Here is a 17,812-nt window from a genome sequence, read left to right on the forward strand (position 1 = left end):
ACGATATTACAGTTCACAGCGTCAGAGTTCAAAGTTCAATCCCAGCAGCCTTTCTAAGGAGTCTGTATCTTACACATTGGATATATATGGGTCCGGTTCCCTCCCTCAGTCCAAAGACATCCTGGGTGGTAGGTTAATTGTTCATTGTAAATTGCGCCTTGATTAGGCAGGGTTAAATCAGGGGTTGCTGGGGTGGCTGGAAAAGCCAATAGGCTTCTGCTGCACTGTATCTTTAGCATAGTGTATGGTGACATATACAGTACCTACTTTGATGATAAATTTGCTTTGAACTCTAGTGACCTGCTGTCCCTGCGCTCGGACAGATCAACACCTGACTCAGCAGGGAAAGTTTGTCCGCTGAGCTTCCAGTCTGCAGGGCCCCAGTTCTCATGTTCCACTCGGCCCATCCGGTCCTGGCTCCCACACTCCCTTCAAACTTACCTGGTACCTATAATACTGAGTAAAGTCTTGAATGAAAATGGGTTGGGGTGTTAAAATGAGTAAGCTTGATAGTCAGTTAAGTTCACTGGTCCAGCACCACTGAAGTACTGAGTATGCGGGATTGCCAGAGTCTCACTAATGATTGTGGCGTATATTATTTCGTAATTGTTACTGAGGTATTTTGTGTGCGTTCTTCGGATTTCCAGCTTCTGCAGATTTACTGGTTTTAGTGAAATACTTTGTTTAGAATGATCATTTCATCATGTCATTGCTTTCAGGTAGTGCAAGGGTAAAGGGATAACAGAATACACTTGCCTATCACCTCTCCCCGGTGTTCCTCCTCCTTTCCTTTCCCTCTGGTCCTCTCTCCTCTCCTATCTGACTCCTCCTCTTTCGCCCTTTTATCTTTTCCACCTGTCACCTCCCACCTTCTTAGTTCACCCACCCACCCATCGCCCTCCTGACGTGGTCCGAGTGCCACCCTCCAGCCTGTCACCTCCCACCTTCTTAGTTCACCCACCCACCCATCGTCCTCCTGACGTGGTCCGAGTGCCACCCTCCAGCCTGTCACCTCCCACCTTCTTAGTTCACCCACCCATCATCGTCCTCCTGACGTGGTCCAGCCTGCGATCCTTCCCACCTTCTTATTCTGGCTTCTCACCCCTTCCTTTCCAGTCCTGAAATATCGACTGTTTGTTCCCTTCCAGAGTTGCAGCCTAACCTGCTGAGTTCCTCCAGCAGTTTGTGTGTTTCTCATCCAGCGGGAATAGAATATAAAATTTAATATGGAATATTACGGTACACTACAGGCCCTTTGGTCCACAAAGTTGCGGCGACCTTTTAATCCACTCCACGACCAACCTAACCCTTCCCTCCCACAAAGCCCTCCATTTTTCTATCATCCATGTGCCTACCTAAGAGTTTTTTAAACGTCCTGAATATATCTGTCTCCACCACCAGCCCCGGCAACTTGTCCCACACACCCACCACTCTCTGCGTAAAAAAAAACTACCCCTGATACCCCATATATTTTCCCCTAATCACCATAAAATTCTTTCCTCTGGTCTGAGCAGTTTACGCCCTGGGAAAAGTCTCTGGCTGTCCACTCGATCTATGCCTCTTATTGTCTTGTACACTTGTATCAAGTCACCCCTCGTCCTCCTTTGTTCCAAAGAGAAAAGCCCAACTCGCTGAACCTAAACTTGTAAGACACACACTCTAATCCAGGCTGCGTCCTGGTAAACCTCCTCTGCACCCTCTCTGAAGCTTCACAGCCTTCCTATAGTGAGGCGACCAGAACTGTCCACAATACCCCAAGTGAGGTCTAGCCAGAGTTTTCTAGATCTGCAACATTACCCTCTGGCTCTCGAACTTAATCCCCTGACTAATGGAGGTCAACGCGCCATGCGCCGTATTAACCTTGTGGGCATGGAGTTGCACGGAACCGTAGTGGTTTGCACAATGCTTCACCATACGGGCGACATGGGTGCAGTTGGTAGTTGAATTGGTCACTGTAAATTGCCCTGTGATTAGACTGGGATGAAGTTGGGGGAGTGCTGGGTGGCGAGGTTTGAAGAGCCAGGAGAGCCTGTTCCGCATTGTATAAACAAATAACTCTCCAAGTGAGTTCTAACCAGAGTTTTATAGATCTGCAACATTACCTCGTGGCTCTTTGAACTCAATGCCCCCACTAACAACACTTTGAACTTTGAGGGATGTATTGATGTGGACTCTACATCTCTCTGTTGCTCCACACTGCTAAGAATTCTGCCATCAACCCTGTTCTCTACCAACGTTCAACATTTCAAAGTGAATCATTTCTCACTTTCCCGGTTTGAACTCCCCCTGCCACTTCTCAACCCAGCTCTGCATCGAATCATCGTCAGTTTCTCACCTCTCACTCCAAATTCAATCGTAGCCGTTCCGCTTTCCTTTCTGATCACCCCAAGCCTGCCACAAGATCTACACTCATCCAGTGCCAGCCTAGGGTCCTGCCAGTTCGAATCGTTGGAACAAACCGCTCGAGGAACTCAGCAGGCCAGGCAGCATCAGTGAAGGGAGATGGACTTGTCAGTCTTGTGGGTCAAAGGCCTTTATCTAGGTGAAACCCCCTACTTGCCCATTTCTATCTATCTCCTGCCCAAGATTCATAAACACATCTGCGCTTGTAGGCTCTTGGCTTCTGCCTGCCTTTGCCCCAAGGAGTCTATCACCTTGTACCATTTTTTATATCCCTATCCAGTCCCTTTCTACCCACATAAACAACATGTCAACGTTCTGACTCAAATCCGTGAGTCAGCGTTGGTCAGACACATGCAGGAGTGAGTCGCTGAGATAACAGGTGATATCAAGGATTGCCTCAGTTTACCAGCAAACCTTGAAATGGGGAATTGCTGAGCACGTCCGTGTGAAGTAATGAATCAGCGGTAGATAAGACGGAGTTTATTTATCACTGTAGTAAATTGTCAGCTGTGTTTACCACATTAGAGTGATGAATCAGAATCAGATTGACTATCACTGACATAAACACAGTGGCCATCTTTTATTAGTGATGTACACACAGTGACCACTTTAATAGTGATGTATACTTAGTGGCCACTTTGTTAGTGACGTACGCACAGTGACCACTTTAATAGTGATGTCTACTTAGTGGCCACTTTGTTAGTGACGTACGCACAGTGACCACTTTAATAGTGATGTCTACTTAGTGGCCACTTTGTTAGTGACGTACGCACAGTGACCACTTTAATAGTGATGTCTACTTAGTGGCCACTTTGTTAGTGACGTACGCACAGTGACCACTTTAATAGTGATGTCTACTTAGTGGCCACTTTGTTAGTGACGTACGCACAGTGACCACTTTAATAGTGATGTCTACTTAGTGGCCACTTTGTTAGTGACGTACGCACAGTGACCACTTTAATAGTGATGTCTACTTAGTGGCCACTTTGTTAGTGACGTACGCACAGTGACCACTTTAATAGTGATGTCTACTTAGTGGCCACTTTGTTAGTGACGTACGCACAGTGACCACTTTAATAGTGATGTCTACTTAGTGGCCACTTTGTTAGTGACGTACGCACAGTGACCACTTTAATAGTGATGTCTACTTAGTGGCCACTTTGTTAGTGACGTACGCACAGTGACCACTTTAATAGTGATGTCTACTTAGTGGCCACTTTATTAGTGACGTACGCACAGTGACCACTTTAATAGTGATGTCTACTTAGTGGCCACTTTGTTAGTGACGTACGCACAGTGACCACTTTAATAGTGATGTCTACTTAGTGGCCACTTTGTTAGTGACGTACGCACAGTGACCACTTTAATAGTGATGTATACTTAGTGGCCACTTTATTAGTGACGTACGCACAGTGACCACTTTGTTAGGTATAGAGCGGAACCCGTCACTGTAGCCCATCCACTTCAAAGTTTGGCGTGTTGTTTGTTCAGAGACACCACCAGGTTCCTTTCCGCACCCTGTGGCACATCGGCCAGCAATCTCGCTGCTTCGTTAGCATTTTCCATTGTTTTTTTAATGAGACCGAGTTGCCAGCTCGATGGAAGACATGCAAGGAGCCGGCCGGATTCGAACCGGAGACCACTCGCCTCTTAGTCCGGTGTGGATGCCTCCACACCACGGGCTGGCTGCACCAGTGTTGTAATGTGTAGTTATCTGAGTTCTTTCACCTTCCTGTCAGCTTGAACTGGTCTGGCCATTTCCCTCCGACCTCTTTCATTAACAAGGTGTTTCCACCCACAGAACTGCCGCTCGCTGCATGTGTTTTTGTTTTTCACACCATTCTCTGTAAACCCTTGAGATTGTTGTGTGTGAAAATCCCAGATCAGCAGTTTCTCAGATACTCAATCCACCCCATCTGGCACCAACAATCATTCCACGGTCAAAGTCACTTAGATCACGTTTCTTCCCCATTCTGATGTTTGGCCTGAACAACAACTGAACCTCCTGACCGTGTCTGCATGCTTTATGCATTGAGTTGCTGCCACGTGATGGGCTGATTAGATATTTGTATTAATGATCAGGTGTACAGGTGTACCTAATACAGTGGCCACTGAGTGAAGGTTGTGGAAGATGTTGTTTTGGGGGACAAACACTCTGTCATGCAGTAGGGAGGCACCAGGGCTCGAGCTGCTGCCTTCACAGCTATGGGGACCGGGGTCCAACGCTGACTGTACGGAGTTCGCACATCCTCCCTGTATCTTAGAGATACAGCTTGTTAACCGGCCCTTCCGGACCAACAAGCCCAAACCGGCCAGTTACCCACATGTGACCAATTAACCAGCTGCCTCGTGTGCCTTTGGTTTGTGGGAGGAAACCAGAGCACCACATGGTCACAGAAGAACATACAGCGGCACTGAACCCGGCTCACCTGCGCTGTGATCGTAAACCCTCTGTCTCCAGTGAAAACTGTCCCAGCCAGTCCAGCCCCTCCTCCTCACTCGCAAGGTGCAAAGTGAAGATTGTTCTGTCAGCCGGCATGAACTCGATGGGCTGATTGGCTTCCTTTGTCATTAGTAAGCGTTGGAAGTATGCGTAAATGGATTTGTGCACGCATAGATTATCAGAGAGTCGCGGAGCGCTACAGCAGAGAAACAGGCCCTGTCTGATCCATGGCGAACTGTTAATCTGTCTATTCCCACCTGAACCATAGTCCTCTGTCCATGTACCTCTGCAGATTGTTCGTAAATGTTGAAATCGAGCTCGCCTGTATCACTTGCACAGGCAGCTCATTTCACACTCTTACCACCCTCTGAATGAAAAATTTCCAGTCATGTTCCCCTGCAAACTTTTCACCTTTCACCCTTAACCTATGACCTCTAGCTGTAGGCTCACCCAACCTCACTGGATAAAGCCTGCTTGCATTTACCCTATCTACCCTCATAATTTTGTATACCTCTATCCACTCACTCTCCTACACTTCAGGAAATAAAGTCCTAACCTATTCTACCTTTCCCTATAACTCGGGTCCTCAAATCCTTAAAGATTAGCTTTATTTGTCACATGTACATCGAAACTCTCAGCGAAATGTGTCAACGACCAGCACAGCCGGAGGACGTGCTGGGGGCCGTCCACAAGTGTTGCCCAGCTTCTGGCCCCAACACACCACGTCCACAATTTACCAACCCACAACCTGTCAGCCTCCGGAATGTGAGCGGGAACTGGGGCACTCAAAGGAAACCCACAGGGAGAACGCACAAGCTCCTTGCGGACTGTGGTGGGAATTGAACCTGGGTCATTGGCGCTGCATCGCATTATGCTGGCCACTACGCTACTGTGTTGCCCTACATGTACAGATGACAGAAAACCATGGTGTGGACTATTTCCTATGCCCTCTTTAAACACAAATGGTAAATGTCAAACACAGGCAGAAAGCAGCGGAATGACTGTAAAAATCGACCTGGGGGGAGTGGGGAACGGGGATCAGCTGCTGCGAAGTTTCCCCTTTCACTCCACTGGAAGTGTCTCTCTCCCCACACCGTGACTCAGCCACCAGCCATACAGTGCCTCATTGTTGGTGAAGCACACGTGATCTGACAGACAGGGAGCTGTCAGTAAACAGTGACCTGCGTCCAAGGGCAGGCTAAGGAGAAGCTCTTCCGTCTAGAGGCAAATGGCAAAGTAAGTTTATTATCAATGTATGAATATGAAATGATGGACAAACAACCAACATGTAAAAGAAGTCAAACTGCAATGCAAAAGTATTAACTAATACCCAGATGAGTTGTTGAGTCATTGAAGGTGGGTCTATCGGTTGTGGAATCAGACTAGTATTGGGGTGAGTGAAGTGATCCACACTGGTTCAGGAGGCTGATAGACTTTGAAACAAAGCTTCTTTATCAGTGGTATTTAGGGAGCACTTGATGTGCTACCAGGCTAATCCTGAGACAGTGAAGGGTTCAGGTTGGACAACTCTGACACGTTTATCAGAATTGGTAAATGTGTATTGGAATTGGTTTATTACTGTTGCATGTACACAGATACAGTACATACTGTTCACTTAGATCACCCCGCATTGAGGTCAAACGAGATTAGCTTTGGAAACAATCCGGAAGATGTGTAGCTCAGTTGGGTTGAGTTGTTTTCTGGTCTTGGCAATTTACCTGCAAACGTTTCATCACCGTACGAGGAGACATCGTCAGTGTGCTGTTGAATGAGTGACGAGATTTTCTCCCCACATCACAACGGAGTTTCCAAAACGGTGTCCAGTCAGCTGATTGAAAAATAATAAAGGCCAAGCAGGTGGGAGACGCGCCACAGTCAACAGCGCACTCACTGACAGTTTCTCCTCATATGTGGTGATGAAACTTTTGCAAGTAAATTGCCAATGCCATTAGGCTTTACAATTCTACCGCCAGGACTTAAGAACTTTTTTTAAAAAGCTATTATTAATGCTTTTTGAGATAGTGATTTAGATGTATATCATATTCTTTACTGAGTTAAGTATTGTATGTAATTAGTTTTGCTACAACAAGTGTATGGGACATTGGAAAAGAGTTGAATTTCCCCATGGGGATGAATAAAGTATCTATCTATCTATCTAAGATTGGAGAACAACTCAATTAGCTTTACTTGTCGCATATACATCAAAACAAATGCATCTTTGCACCGATGACCAACACATTTTCCTAGGGTGTGCTGGGGGCAGCCCGCAAGAGTTGCTACACTTCCATCACCAACGCAGCGTGCCCACAACTCATGAATTAACCCTAACCTGTACATCTTTGGAATGTGGGAGGAAATCGGAGGAGACTCGCGCAGAGGCAGGGAGAATGTACTCTCCTTACAGAGAGGAGCAGGAATTGTACCCCAATCTTACAGTTGGCTATCGGCCGATTACAAAACGGAATTCAGTGTAACAGATTCAGCCAAAGTTCAGGGCAGGTAAATGATAATGTGCAAGATACAGGGAAGTAGATTGTGAGGTCAGGAGTCCAAATTATCAACCTGGGGACATATTTAATAATCTTACAACATCAGGGTCGATCTGTTGTTGACCCTACTGGTACATTCTTTCAGGTTTCTATATCTTCTGCCCGATGGGAGAGGGGAGAAAAGAGAATATCAAAATCAGGTTTAATATCACTGGCGTTATGCCACAAAATTTGTTGTTTTGCAGCAGTACAGTGCAAGACTTAAAAATTACTCTTAAGTAATAAATTAAATAAATAGTGTGTAAGAGAAATCGTGAGGAAGTCTTCATGGACCAGTCAGAAACCCGGTGGTGAAGGGGAAGAATGGTGAGTGTGGATCTCCAGGATCCTGTAGCTTGGTCACGGCCGATTTATTTTCCCTCTCTACCCCTTTCCCCTGTCTTTACCCCACCCTGTGTCACAGGTTACGGGGCGGAGAGGGAAAATAAATCAGCCATGATCGAATTGCAGAACAGGCTCGATGGGCCAAATGGCTCCTATGCCTTACAGTCCTTTTGGAAGTTTTAAACAAGAAATGGGCACGTCTTGGATAGTGAGGGCCTTTTGCGATGGATGCTGCTGCCTTTAGAAATGAGGACATTGCCAGTAGTCGAGGGCCCGAGTGACATGGCCAGTCTCCGTCTTTATTCCTTTCAACGCAGGAGAGTGAGAAACTATTAGAATGAAAAAGCACGGTTTATTTGTGTAAATAATTGCTTATTATAGATATATTGTGATATTTAAAAAAAACTTATTTAAAAGACAAGGAATAAAGGGACGTGGGCCATCCAGGATCAGATCAGCTTGGTGCCTTGGTTAGCACAGATGAGTTGGGCCGAAGGGACTCTTTCCATTCGATGGCTCTATGATGATACCACGCTGGCTGGATTGCTTGCTCATTCGCTGTGTGAACCTTGCATCGGGCACCGTGGAGTCAGAAAACTGCAGCATAGAAACAGGTCCATCTAGTCTATGTCGAACCAGTTAGGCTGCTTATTCCCATTAATCTGCACCGAGACCATAGTCCTCCATTCCCCTACCTCCCAGGTACCGATCCAAACTTCTCTTAAACAGTGAAATCGAGCTGCGTGTGCTGGCAGGTCGTTCCACACTCTCATGACACTGTGAGTGAAGAGGTTTCCCCTTAAACCTTCCACCTTAGTCCAGGCCTCCAGTTGGAGCCTCACTCAACCTCAGTGGAAACAACCCTGCTTGCATTTACCCCATCAATACCCCTCATCATTTTGTTTACCTCTATCAAACCTCTCAATCTTCTACGTTCCAAAAAATAAAGTCCTAACCTGTTCAATCTTTCCTTATAACTAAGGTCCAACAGACCCTGCAACAGCCTTGTAAATGTTCTCTGCGTTCTTTCAACCATATTTGCATCTTTCCTGTAGTTAGGTGAGTAAAACTGCACACAGTACTGTAAGTTAGGCCTCACCAATGTCTTGTACAGCTTCAACAGAACATCCCATCTCCTGTACTCGTCAATACTTTGATTTATGATGGCCAATTTGCCAAAAGCTTTCTGTTTGACTATCTACCTCCGACACCACTAATCAATGAGTTATGGACCTGTATTCCCTGCCCTTTGTTCTACCACTCTCCTCAATGACCTACCCTGGTTGGTCCTACCGAGGTATAACACCTCACACTTGTCCGCGTTAAGTTCCACCTGCCACTTTCAGCCCGTTTTCCCCGCTGCGAGCTCTGATCGTCTTCCTGGCTGCCCACGACACCCCCAATCATGTTGCCCCCCGCAAACCTGCTGATCCAGTGAACCGCATTACCATCCAGGCCGCTGAGATAGATGACAACCAACCAGGCCGGCTGGCTCCTGGTGCTGAATAATTTAGTGAGGCATCCTCCTCGGGGTGAAGTGGTCGCCTCACCCTCAGAGTAATCCGACCGGACCTGGATGGATAGTGTTCGCTGTCGGTCATTGAAACGGGCGGGACGGGGCGGGGGGAGCCACCACGGTCTCTCCCGGTGTTGAATGAAGACAGGCCGGCCTGCTGCTCAGTGAGGCGGGATGGACTCAGCTGTGTAAACAGGCTCTGCTCCGGCGCGCCGCTGTCATTGTGCGCTCGGCTGGCCGGAGAAGCGAGGCACAGCGATGGAGGGTGGGGCTTGTGCAGAGGCGGTTGCTATGAGTTTGGGAGAGATCGGGTTTCATTCTGCGCTCTCTCTCTGTGCGCTCGCAGTTGCTCATCGTTGGCCGCGGCCGCCCGGCTGCCCACCGCGAACGGAAAGGGGGAGAAGCGCCGTGCTGTCCCCTCCCGGAGGTTGCCTCTCACATCTTCGCGACCGCAGGTAGATGTGGCTCCCCGGCTCTGCCGAGACTGTTATCAACTGTGGCGAGTGGAGTTCGAGAGGGGAGCCTCTGCGATGACATGCCCGGTCGCTCACCCAGCCCACCAAAAGTTCACTCCTCCCGGGAACACGCACGTCTCCCTGTGACCCCACGCCGCCCCGAAGGGGGCTCTTAGGGGGAGGGAAACGCCCCTCGTCTCCCGTCCGGGGCGCAAATGTACATCACCGACCTCCGACCTTCGGGCCAGGCCATGAAGAAGGACAGTGTCTCGGGGACCCCGAAGAGGAAGCCGAGCCCCGGCTCCGTCCCCCGAGCTCTCAGCTGGCTGAGCATCGCGTCCATCAGCAAGCAGACCAGGCAGCTGGGGTCAGAGGACTGGAGGTGCTCATCCCAGCACAGTGACGGTAAGCTGTGGCTGGCTTGTTCCCATTACCTTTCCTTTGCCGGGACGTACTGTGGTCTGTGTCAGTTTTGGCAAATCTGCCTCTGACTGTCCACACCATCACCAGGGACTGGCACTTCCTTCCAAAAGACATTTGGGTAGGTAAACGGGAGGGAGAGGTGGAAAGGGTGCAGGGGTCGGTAGGACTAGGCAGTTCGTCACGGACTAGATGGGCCGAACGCCTGTTTCTGTGCTCTTGTATTCTGTGACAATGACATAGGGGCGGAAGTAGGCCATTCGGCCCGTCGAGTTTGCTTCACCATTACACCTATTATCTGTGGCAACCCCATTCTCTTACCTTCTCCCCTTAATCTTTGACTCCCCAAACCTATCAACCTCTGTTCTAAATACGCTCAATAACTTGCCTCCTCAACCGTCTGTGGCAATGAATTCCTCAGATTCACTACTCTGACTAAGGAAGTTACTCTTCGTCTTTGTCCTGAATGGATGTCCTTCTATTCTGAGACTGTGCCCTCTGATCCTACATTCTCCCACTAATGGAAACATCCTCTGCTTCCTTCTCCAACATAGGGGAGAAGTATTAACTTTTGACACATTGCCAAGAAGACCCCTAAAGGTAGTTAACCCGCCCAGATGACTGCATCTCCAGCTATACGCTACTCCCTTGGTAGGCCCTAGAGTCATACAGAGCTGAAACAGGCCATTTGGCCCAACTGATCCATGCTAACCCAACTTTCCATCAGGCTAGTCCTGTTTGGCCCACGTCTCTAAACCTTTCTTTAATATGATCAGCCCAAGAAATTCCACAGATGCTGGAAATCTTGAGCAACACACACAAAATGCAGGGGGAGCTCGGCAGGTCAAGCAACACCTATGGAGGGCAACAGATAGATAGATGATAGATAGATAGATAGATAGATACTTTATTCATCCCCATGGGGAAATTCAACTTTTTTTCCAATGTCCCATACACTTGTTGTAGCAAAACTAATTACATACAATACTTAACTCAGTAAAAAATATGATATGCATCTAAATCACTATCTCAAAAAGCATTAATAATAGCTTTTAGAAAGTTCTTAAGTCCTGGCGGTTGAATTGTAAAGCCTAATGGCATTGGGGAGTATTGACCTCTTCATCCTGTCTGAGGAGCATTGCATCGATAGTAACCTGTTGCTGAAACTGCTTCTCTGTCTCTGGATGGTGCTATATAGAGGATGTTCAGAGTTTTCCATAATTGACCGTAGCCTACTCAGCGCCCTTCGCTCAGCTACCGATGTTAAACTCTCCAGTACTTTGCCCACGACAGAGCCCGCCTTCCTTACCAGCTTATTAAGACGTGAGGCGTCCCTCTTCTTAATGCTTCCTCCCCAACACGCCACCACAAAGAAGAGGGCGCTCTCCACAACTGACCTATAGAACATCTTCAGCATCTCACTACAGACATTGAATGACGCCAACCTTCTAAGGAAGTACAGTCGACTCTGTGCCTTCCTGCACAAGGCATCTGTGTTGGCAGTCCAGTCTAGCTTCTCGTCTAACTGTACTCCCAGATACTTGTAGGTCTTAACCTGCTCCACACATTCTCCATTAATGATCACTGGCACCATATGAGGCCTAGATCTCCTAAAGTCCACCACCATCTCCTTGGTCAACGTTTCAAGCCAAGGTCTTTCGTCAGGACAAGAAAGGAAGGGGACTGGAGCATCGACTGTTTATTCCCCTTTCCAGATGCTGCCTCACCTTTTGTGTTCCTCCAGCACTTTGTGTGTCTTTTATATGTCGTTAATGTTCCTGCCTCAACTACTCACCACTCGTTCCACTCACTGACAACTCTCCTGGTGAAAATGTTTCCCCTCAGGGTTCTTTTACATCTCTCCCCTCTCACCTATGCCCTGGCATTTTACAAGAGGAAATGACTGCAGTGTCCACATCGAAACCCCTTGCTATTCTAATGGTCACCTCTCAGGATCTGCTCCATTCTGTCTGCATCCATAGTTACTCAGGAGACTGGCACCGAGTCTACAGATGTCAGCCATGCAGCAATGGGGTCGAGCAAAGAGCTTGCAGTGAGATCTGGACCAGCTGGAAAAACGGGCTGAAAACTGGCAGGTGGAATTTAATTTAGGAAAGTTTGAGGCGTTGCACTTTGGAATGATCAACCAGGATAGGTCTTACACGTAGGGCACTGAGGAGTGTGGTGGAATGAAGAGATCTGGCAACACAGCTCCGTAGTTCATTGAACTAAAGGTAGATAGGGTCGTAAAGGAAGCTTTTGGCACATTGGCCTTCATACATCAAAGTATTGAGCACAGGAGATTGGATGTTATGTTGAAGTTTTATAAGAGATCGGTGAGGCCTATTTTGGAGTTTCATGTGCGGTTTTGGTCACCTACCTACAGGAAAGATGTAAATAAGGTTGAAAGAGTACAGCGATGTTGCTGGGTCTGGAGGACCTGAGGTATAAGAAAGATTGAATAGGTTCGGTCTTTATTCCTTGGATTGTTGAGGTTTTAATAGAGGTATACAAAATTATGAGGGGTATAGATGGGGTGAATGCAAGCAGGCTTTTCCCACTGAGATTTTGTGGGCCTACTGCTAGCGGTCATAGGTTGAGGGTGAAAGGTGAAAAGTTCAAGGGGAACATGAGGGGAAACTTCACTCAGAGTTGTGAGAGTGTGGAGCAAGCTGTCAGTGCAAGTGGTGCATGTTAGCTTGATTTCAATGTCGAATGGTGGGGCTATGGAGGTCTATGGTCCTGGTGCAGGTAAATGGGGGAGCTACAAGAAGGTATGTGATTGCTCTACCAGAAAAGGCGAAGGAGGATCCCAAGGGACTTTACAGATGTGATATGAGCAAAAGGATTGCAAGGGACAGAATTGGTTCTCCTGAAGATCAGAAAGGTGGTCTCTGTGTGGAGCTGCAGGGGATGGAGGAAATCTTAAATGGATTTTTTGCATCTGTATCTGGTCGGGAGTTGGACAAAGGTTCTATAAAAGTGAGGCAGATCAGCAGTGAAGTCATGGACCCTATACAGATTACAGAGGAGCAGGTGTTTCCTGTCTTGAGGCTAATTAGGGTGGATAAATCCCCAGGGCCTGACAAGGTGTTCCTTTGGACCCTGTGTGAGACAAGTGCAGAAACTGCAGTGGCCCTAGCAGAGATATTTAAAACATCCTTAGCCACGGGTGAGTTGCATTAGGGTTACCGACACGAAGGTACACAGGTCAGGTGTTTTATAACAATAACAGCACAGAAACAGGCCATCTCGGCCCTTCCAGTCCGTGCCGAACGCTTACTCTCACCTAGTCCCACTGACCCGCACTCAGCCCATAACCCTCCTTTCCTGTCCATATACCTATCCAATTTTACTTTAAATGACAATACCGGACCTGCCTCTACCACTTCTACTGGAAGCTCATTCCACACAGCTACCACTCTCTGAGTAAAGAAATTCTCCTTGTGTTACCCTTAAACTTTTGCCCCCTAACTCTCAACTCATGTCCTCTTGTTTGAATCTCCCCTACTCTCAATGGAAAAAGCTTATCCACGTCAATTCTATCTATCCCCCTCATAATTTTAAATACCTCTATCAAGTCCGCCCTCAACCTTCTACACACCAAAGAATAAAGACCTAACTTGTTCAACCTTTCGCAGTAACTTGGGTGCTGAAACCCAGGTAACATTCCAGTAAATCTCCTCAGTACTCTATTTTGTTGACATCTTTCCTATAATTCGGTGACCAGAACTGTACACAATACTCCAAATTCAGCCTTACCAATGCTTTGTACAATTTTAACATTACATCCCAACTCCTATACTCAATGCTCTGATTTATAAAGGCCAGCATACCAAAAGCTTTCTTCACCACCCTATCCACATGAGATTCCACCTTCAGGGAACTATGCACCATTATTCCTAGATCACTCTGTTCTACTGCATTCTTCAATGCCCTACCATTTACCATGTATGTCCTATTTGGATTATTCCTACCAAAATGTTGCACGCTACACTTAACATCATTAAACTCCATCTGCCATCGTTCAGCCCACTCTTCTTACTGGTCTAAATCTCTCTGCAAGCTTTGAAAACCTACTTCATTATCCACAACACCACCTACCTTAGTATCATCTGCATACTTACTAATCCAATTTACCACCCCATCATCCAGATTGTTAATGTATATGACAAACAACATTGGACCCAGTACAGATCCCTAAGGCACACCTCTAGTCACCGGCTTCCAACCTGACAAACAGTTATCCACCACTACTCTCTGGCATCTCCCATCCAGCCACTGTTGAATCCATTTTACTACTTCAATATTAATACCTAACGATTGAACCTTCTTAACTAACCTTCCATGTGGAACCTTGTCAAAGGCCTTACTGAAGTCCATACGGACAACATCCACTGCTTTACCCTCGTCAACTTTCCTAGTAACCTCTTCAAAAAATTCAATAAGATTTGTCAAACATGACCTTCCACGCACAAATCTATGCTGACTGTTCCTAATCGGACCCTGTCTATCTGTTTTGTGCTTGGCTTCATGCTGTACACTGATTCACTGACAACACAGCCTCTGTCTCTGCACCTATCCCTAACATGAATGTGTTATTTTGACTTGTCGTTTACTGCAAGAAAGCACCGGCTGGTGGCGTAGTGGCATCAGTGCCGGACTTCGGAGCGAAGGGTCCCGAGTTCGAATCCAGCCAGCTCCCTTGCCCGCTTTCCATCCGAGCTAGCAACTCGGCCTCGTAGAAGCAAGAAAGCCTGCTTTAAAAAAAACTGCCGTCACGACAGTGTCCCGATGACTCCACTCGGAGTTAAGGGCTTTCTTTTTCTTCTTCTTACCGCAAGAAATGCGCCTTGCAGTGTCTGCTTAGCAAACTCATCAAGTACATAATGTGAGCAATTTCATCCATTTTAGCTTGAGAGAGTGGCTAATGTTGGTCTTCATTTGTCGATGGATTGAGTTCAAGAGCCGTGATGTAATGTTGCAGCTCCATGAAACTGGTTAGACAATAATAAACCAATTTACCTTATGAGGTGGTTAAACAATGAATCACAAGCACTTGTTGAGTAGCCAGTTGATCTATTTCAGTCCAAAAGTGTGAAGTGATACAGTTTGGAAGGTGGAATTTGAAGGTAGAGTACAGGGTGGATTCTGAGCAGTGTTGAGGAACAGTGGGATCTTGGGGTCCACATCCATAGACCCCTCAATGTTGCTGCAGAAGTGATAGGGTTAAGAGGGCATATGGTGCGTTGGGATTGGATTCAAGAGCCGTGATGTAATGTTGCAGCTCTGTAAAACTCTGGTATTATGTTCCGTTCTGGTGGCCTCGTTATAGAAAGGATGTGAAAGCTTTAGAGAGATTGCAGAGGATGGGGCCTGGATTAGAGAGCATGGGTTATGAGGAAAGGGTGAGTGAGCAATACGTTTTCCCTTTGGAACAAAGGAGGATGAGAGGTGACAGTAGAGGTGTACCAGATGGAGTGGATAGCCAGAGATTTGTTCCCAGGGCAGAAGTAGATAATATGGGATGAAACAATTTTAAGGTGATTGGAGGAAAGTACAGGGGGGGGGGCAGTGTCAGAGGTAGGTGTTTTTACATTTGGGGGGGAAATTGGTGCTTGGAACACCCTGCTAGGGGTGGTGTTAGTGGTGAATACATTAGGGAGATTTAGATAAGCACGTGGGTGATAGAAAAATGGAGGCTACGTGAGAGAGAAGGGTTATATTGATCTTAGAGTAGGTTAAAAGGTTGGCTCAGCATTGTGGACAAAAGACCAGATACTCCAGCCACCCCATCTGGCACCAATGTCAAACTCACTGAAATCACATTTCTTCCCCATTCTGATGTTTTGTCTCAACAGCAACTGAACCTTTTGACCACGACTGTAAGCTTTTATGCATTGAGTTGCTGCCAAATGATTGGCTGATTAGATGTTTGCATTAACGAGCAGTTGTATGGGTGTACCTAATAAAGTGACCACTGACTGTATGGCTGGGTAACCTCCAGTTTACAGCCTGCCTGTGTCATCCGACCAGGATATTCCCCGAGTGAATGGTCTGTCCATTACAAACCCTGTGTCAATGGACCAGGACATTCTCCCAGTGATTGGTCTGTCCATTACAGACCCTGTGTCAATGGACCAGGACATTCTCCCAGTGATTGGTCTGTCCATTACAGACCCTGTGTCAATGGACCAGGACATTCTCCCAGTGAATGGTCTGTCCATTATAGACCCTGTGTCAATGGACCAGGACATTCTCCCAGTGATTGGTCTGTCCATTACAGACCCTGTGTCAATGGACCAGGACATTCTCCCAGTGATTGGTCTGTCCATTACAGACCCTGTGTCAATGGACCAGGACATTCTCCCAGTGATTGGTCTGTCCATTACAGACCCTGTGTCAATGGACCAGGACATTCTCCCAGTGATTGGTCTGTCCATTACAGACCCTGTGTCAATGGACCAGGACATTCTCCCAGTGAATGGTCTGTCCATTACAGCCCATATCAATGGACTGGGACATTCCCCGAGTGAATGGTCTGTCCATTACAGACCCTGTGTCAATGGACCAGGACTTTCTCCCAGTGATTGGTCTGTCCATTACAGACCCTGTGTCAATGGACCAGGACATTCTCCCAGTGATTGGTCTTTCCATTACAGACCCTGTGTCAATGGACCAGGACATTCTCCCAGTGATTGGTCTGTCCATTACAGACCCTGTGTCAATGGACCAGGACATTCTCCCAGTGAATGGTCTGTCCATTACAGACCCTGTGTCAATGGACCAGGACATTCTCCCAGTGATTGGTCTGTCCATTACAGACCCTGTGTCAATGGACCAGGACATTCTCCCAGTGATTGGTCTGTCCATTACAGACCCTGTGTCAATGGACCAGGACATTCTCCCAGTGATTGGTCTGTCCATTACAGCCCATGTCAATGGACCAGGACATTCTCCCAGTGATTGGTCTGTCCATTACAGACCCTGTGTCAATGGACCAGGACATTCTCCCAGTGAATGGTCTGTCCATTACAGACCCTGTGTCAATGGACCAGGACATTCTCCCAGTGAATGGTCTGTCCATTACAGACCCTGTGTCAATGGACCAGGACATTCTCCCAGTGATTGGTCTGTCCATTACAGACCCTGTGTCAATGGACCAGGACATTCTCCCAGTGATTGGTCTGTCCATTACAGCCCATGTCAATGGACCAGGACATTCCCCGAGTAAATGGTCTGTCCATTACAGCTCGTGTCATTCATTAGACTGGGACATACCCGGAGTGAATTCCTATCAAAGCTAGTTACATATGCCTGCTTTCCTTAGGCGTTGCCTAATTTGGAAGTCTGTGGACTTTAAACTACAGCATGGTCATTTGTGTGTGAGTTCATCAGATTAAACAGGGTTGCTTCCCCCTTGTTTCTAGGTGATCAAAGACCGTTGCAACCTCAGTCTCTCCAGTGTTTACACATCTGCTGCTGTATCCCTGCCTTTCCCTTCCCTTTGTATTCAGATCAAGAGTTTCTGTTGTGTTCATGATCAATATTTACATTTTGGTGTTTAGACCTTTAATTTCAAAAGGATGGCTTTCAAAGTCAGTGGGTTAGAAAAGGAACTCTGAGAGCGGCCTAGCGTCTCCATGCAACAATTGAGTTATTTTTAAAGGCTGATCAAAGTGAAGCCAGACTTTTTAGATAA

The 17,812-nt window shown here is 47.1% G+C and overlaps 1 protein-coding gene across 4 annotated transcripts in view; it reads left to right on the forward strand.

The window, feature by feature from the left end:
- The window catches only part of LOC140730848 (NHS-like protein 1), a 436,201-nt gene that overhangs the window by 268,559 nt on the left and 149,830 nt on the right, over window positions 1–17,812 (forward strand). Inside the window, exon 1 of one of the 4 annotated variants that reach the window (XM_073051803.1) lies at window positions 9,890–10,095. The exons of the other annotated variants lie outside the window; for them this stretch is intronic. Within the exon in view, the coding sequence (XP_072907904.1) occupies window positions 9,906–10,095 (190 nt within the window). The 5' untranslated portion in view covers window positions 9,890–9,905. Of the gene's footprint in view, window positions 1–9,889; window positions 10,096–17,812 lie in introns of those variants that run through there. 4 annotated transcript variants of the gene reach the window in all.

This window comes from Hemitrygon akajei, chromosome 7 (genome assembly GCF_048418815.1).
Source record: "Hemitrygon akajei chromosome 7, sHemAka1.3, whole genome shotgun sequence".
Classification (NCBI taxonomy): domain Eukaryota; kingdom Metazoa; phylum Chordata; class Chondrichthyes; order Myliobatiformes; family Dasyatidae; genus Hemitrygon; species Hemitrygon akajei.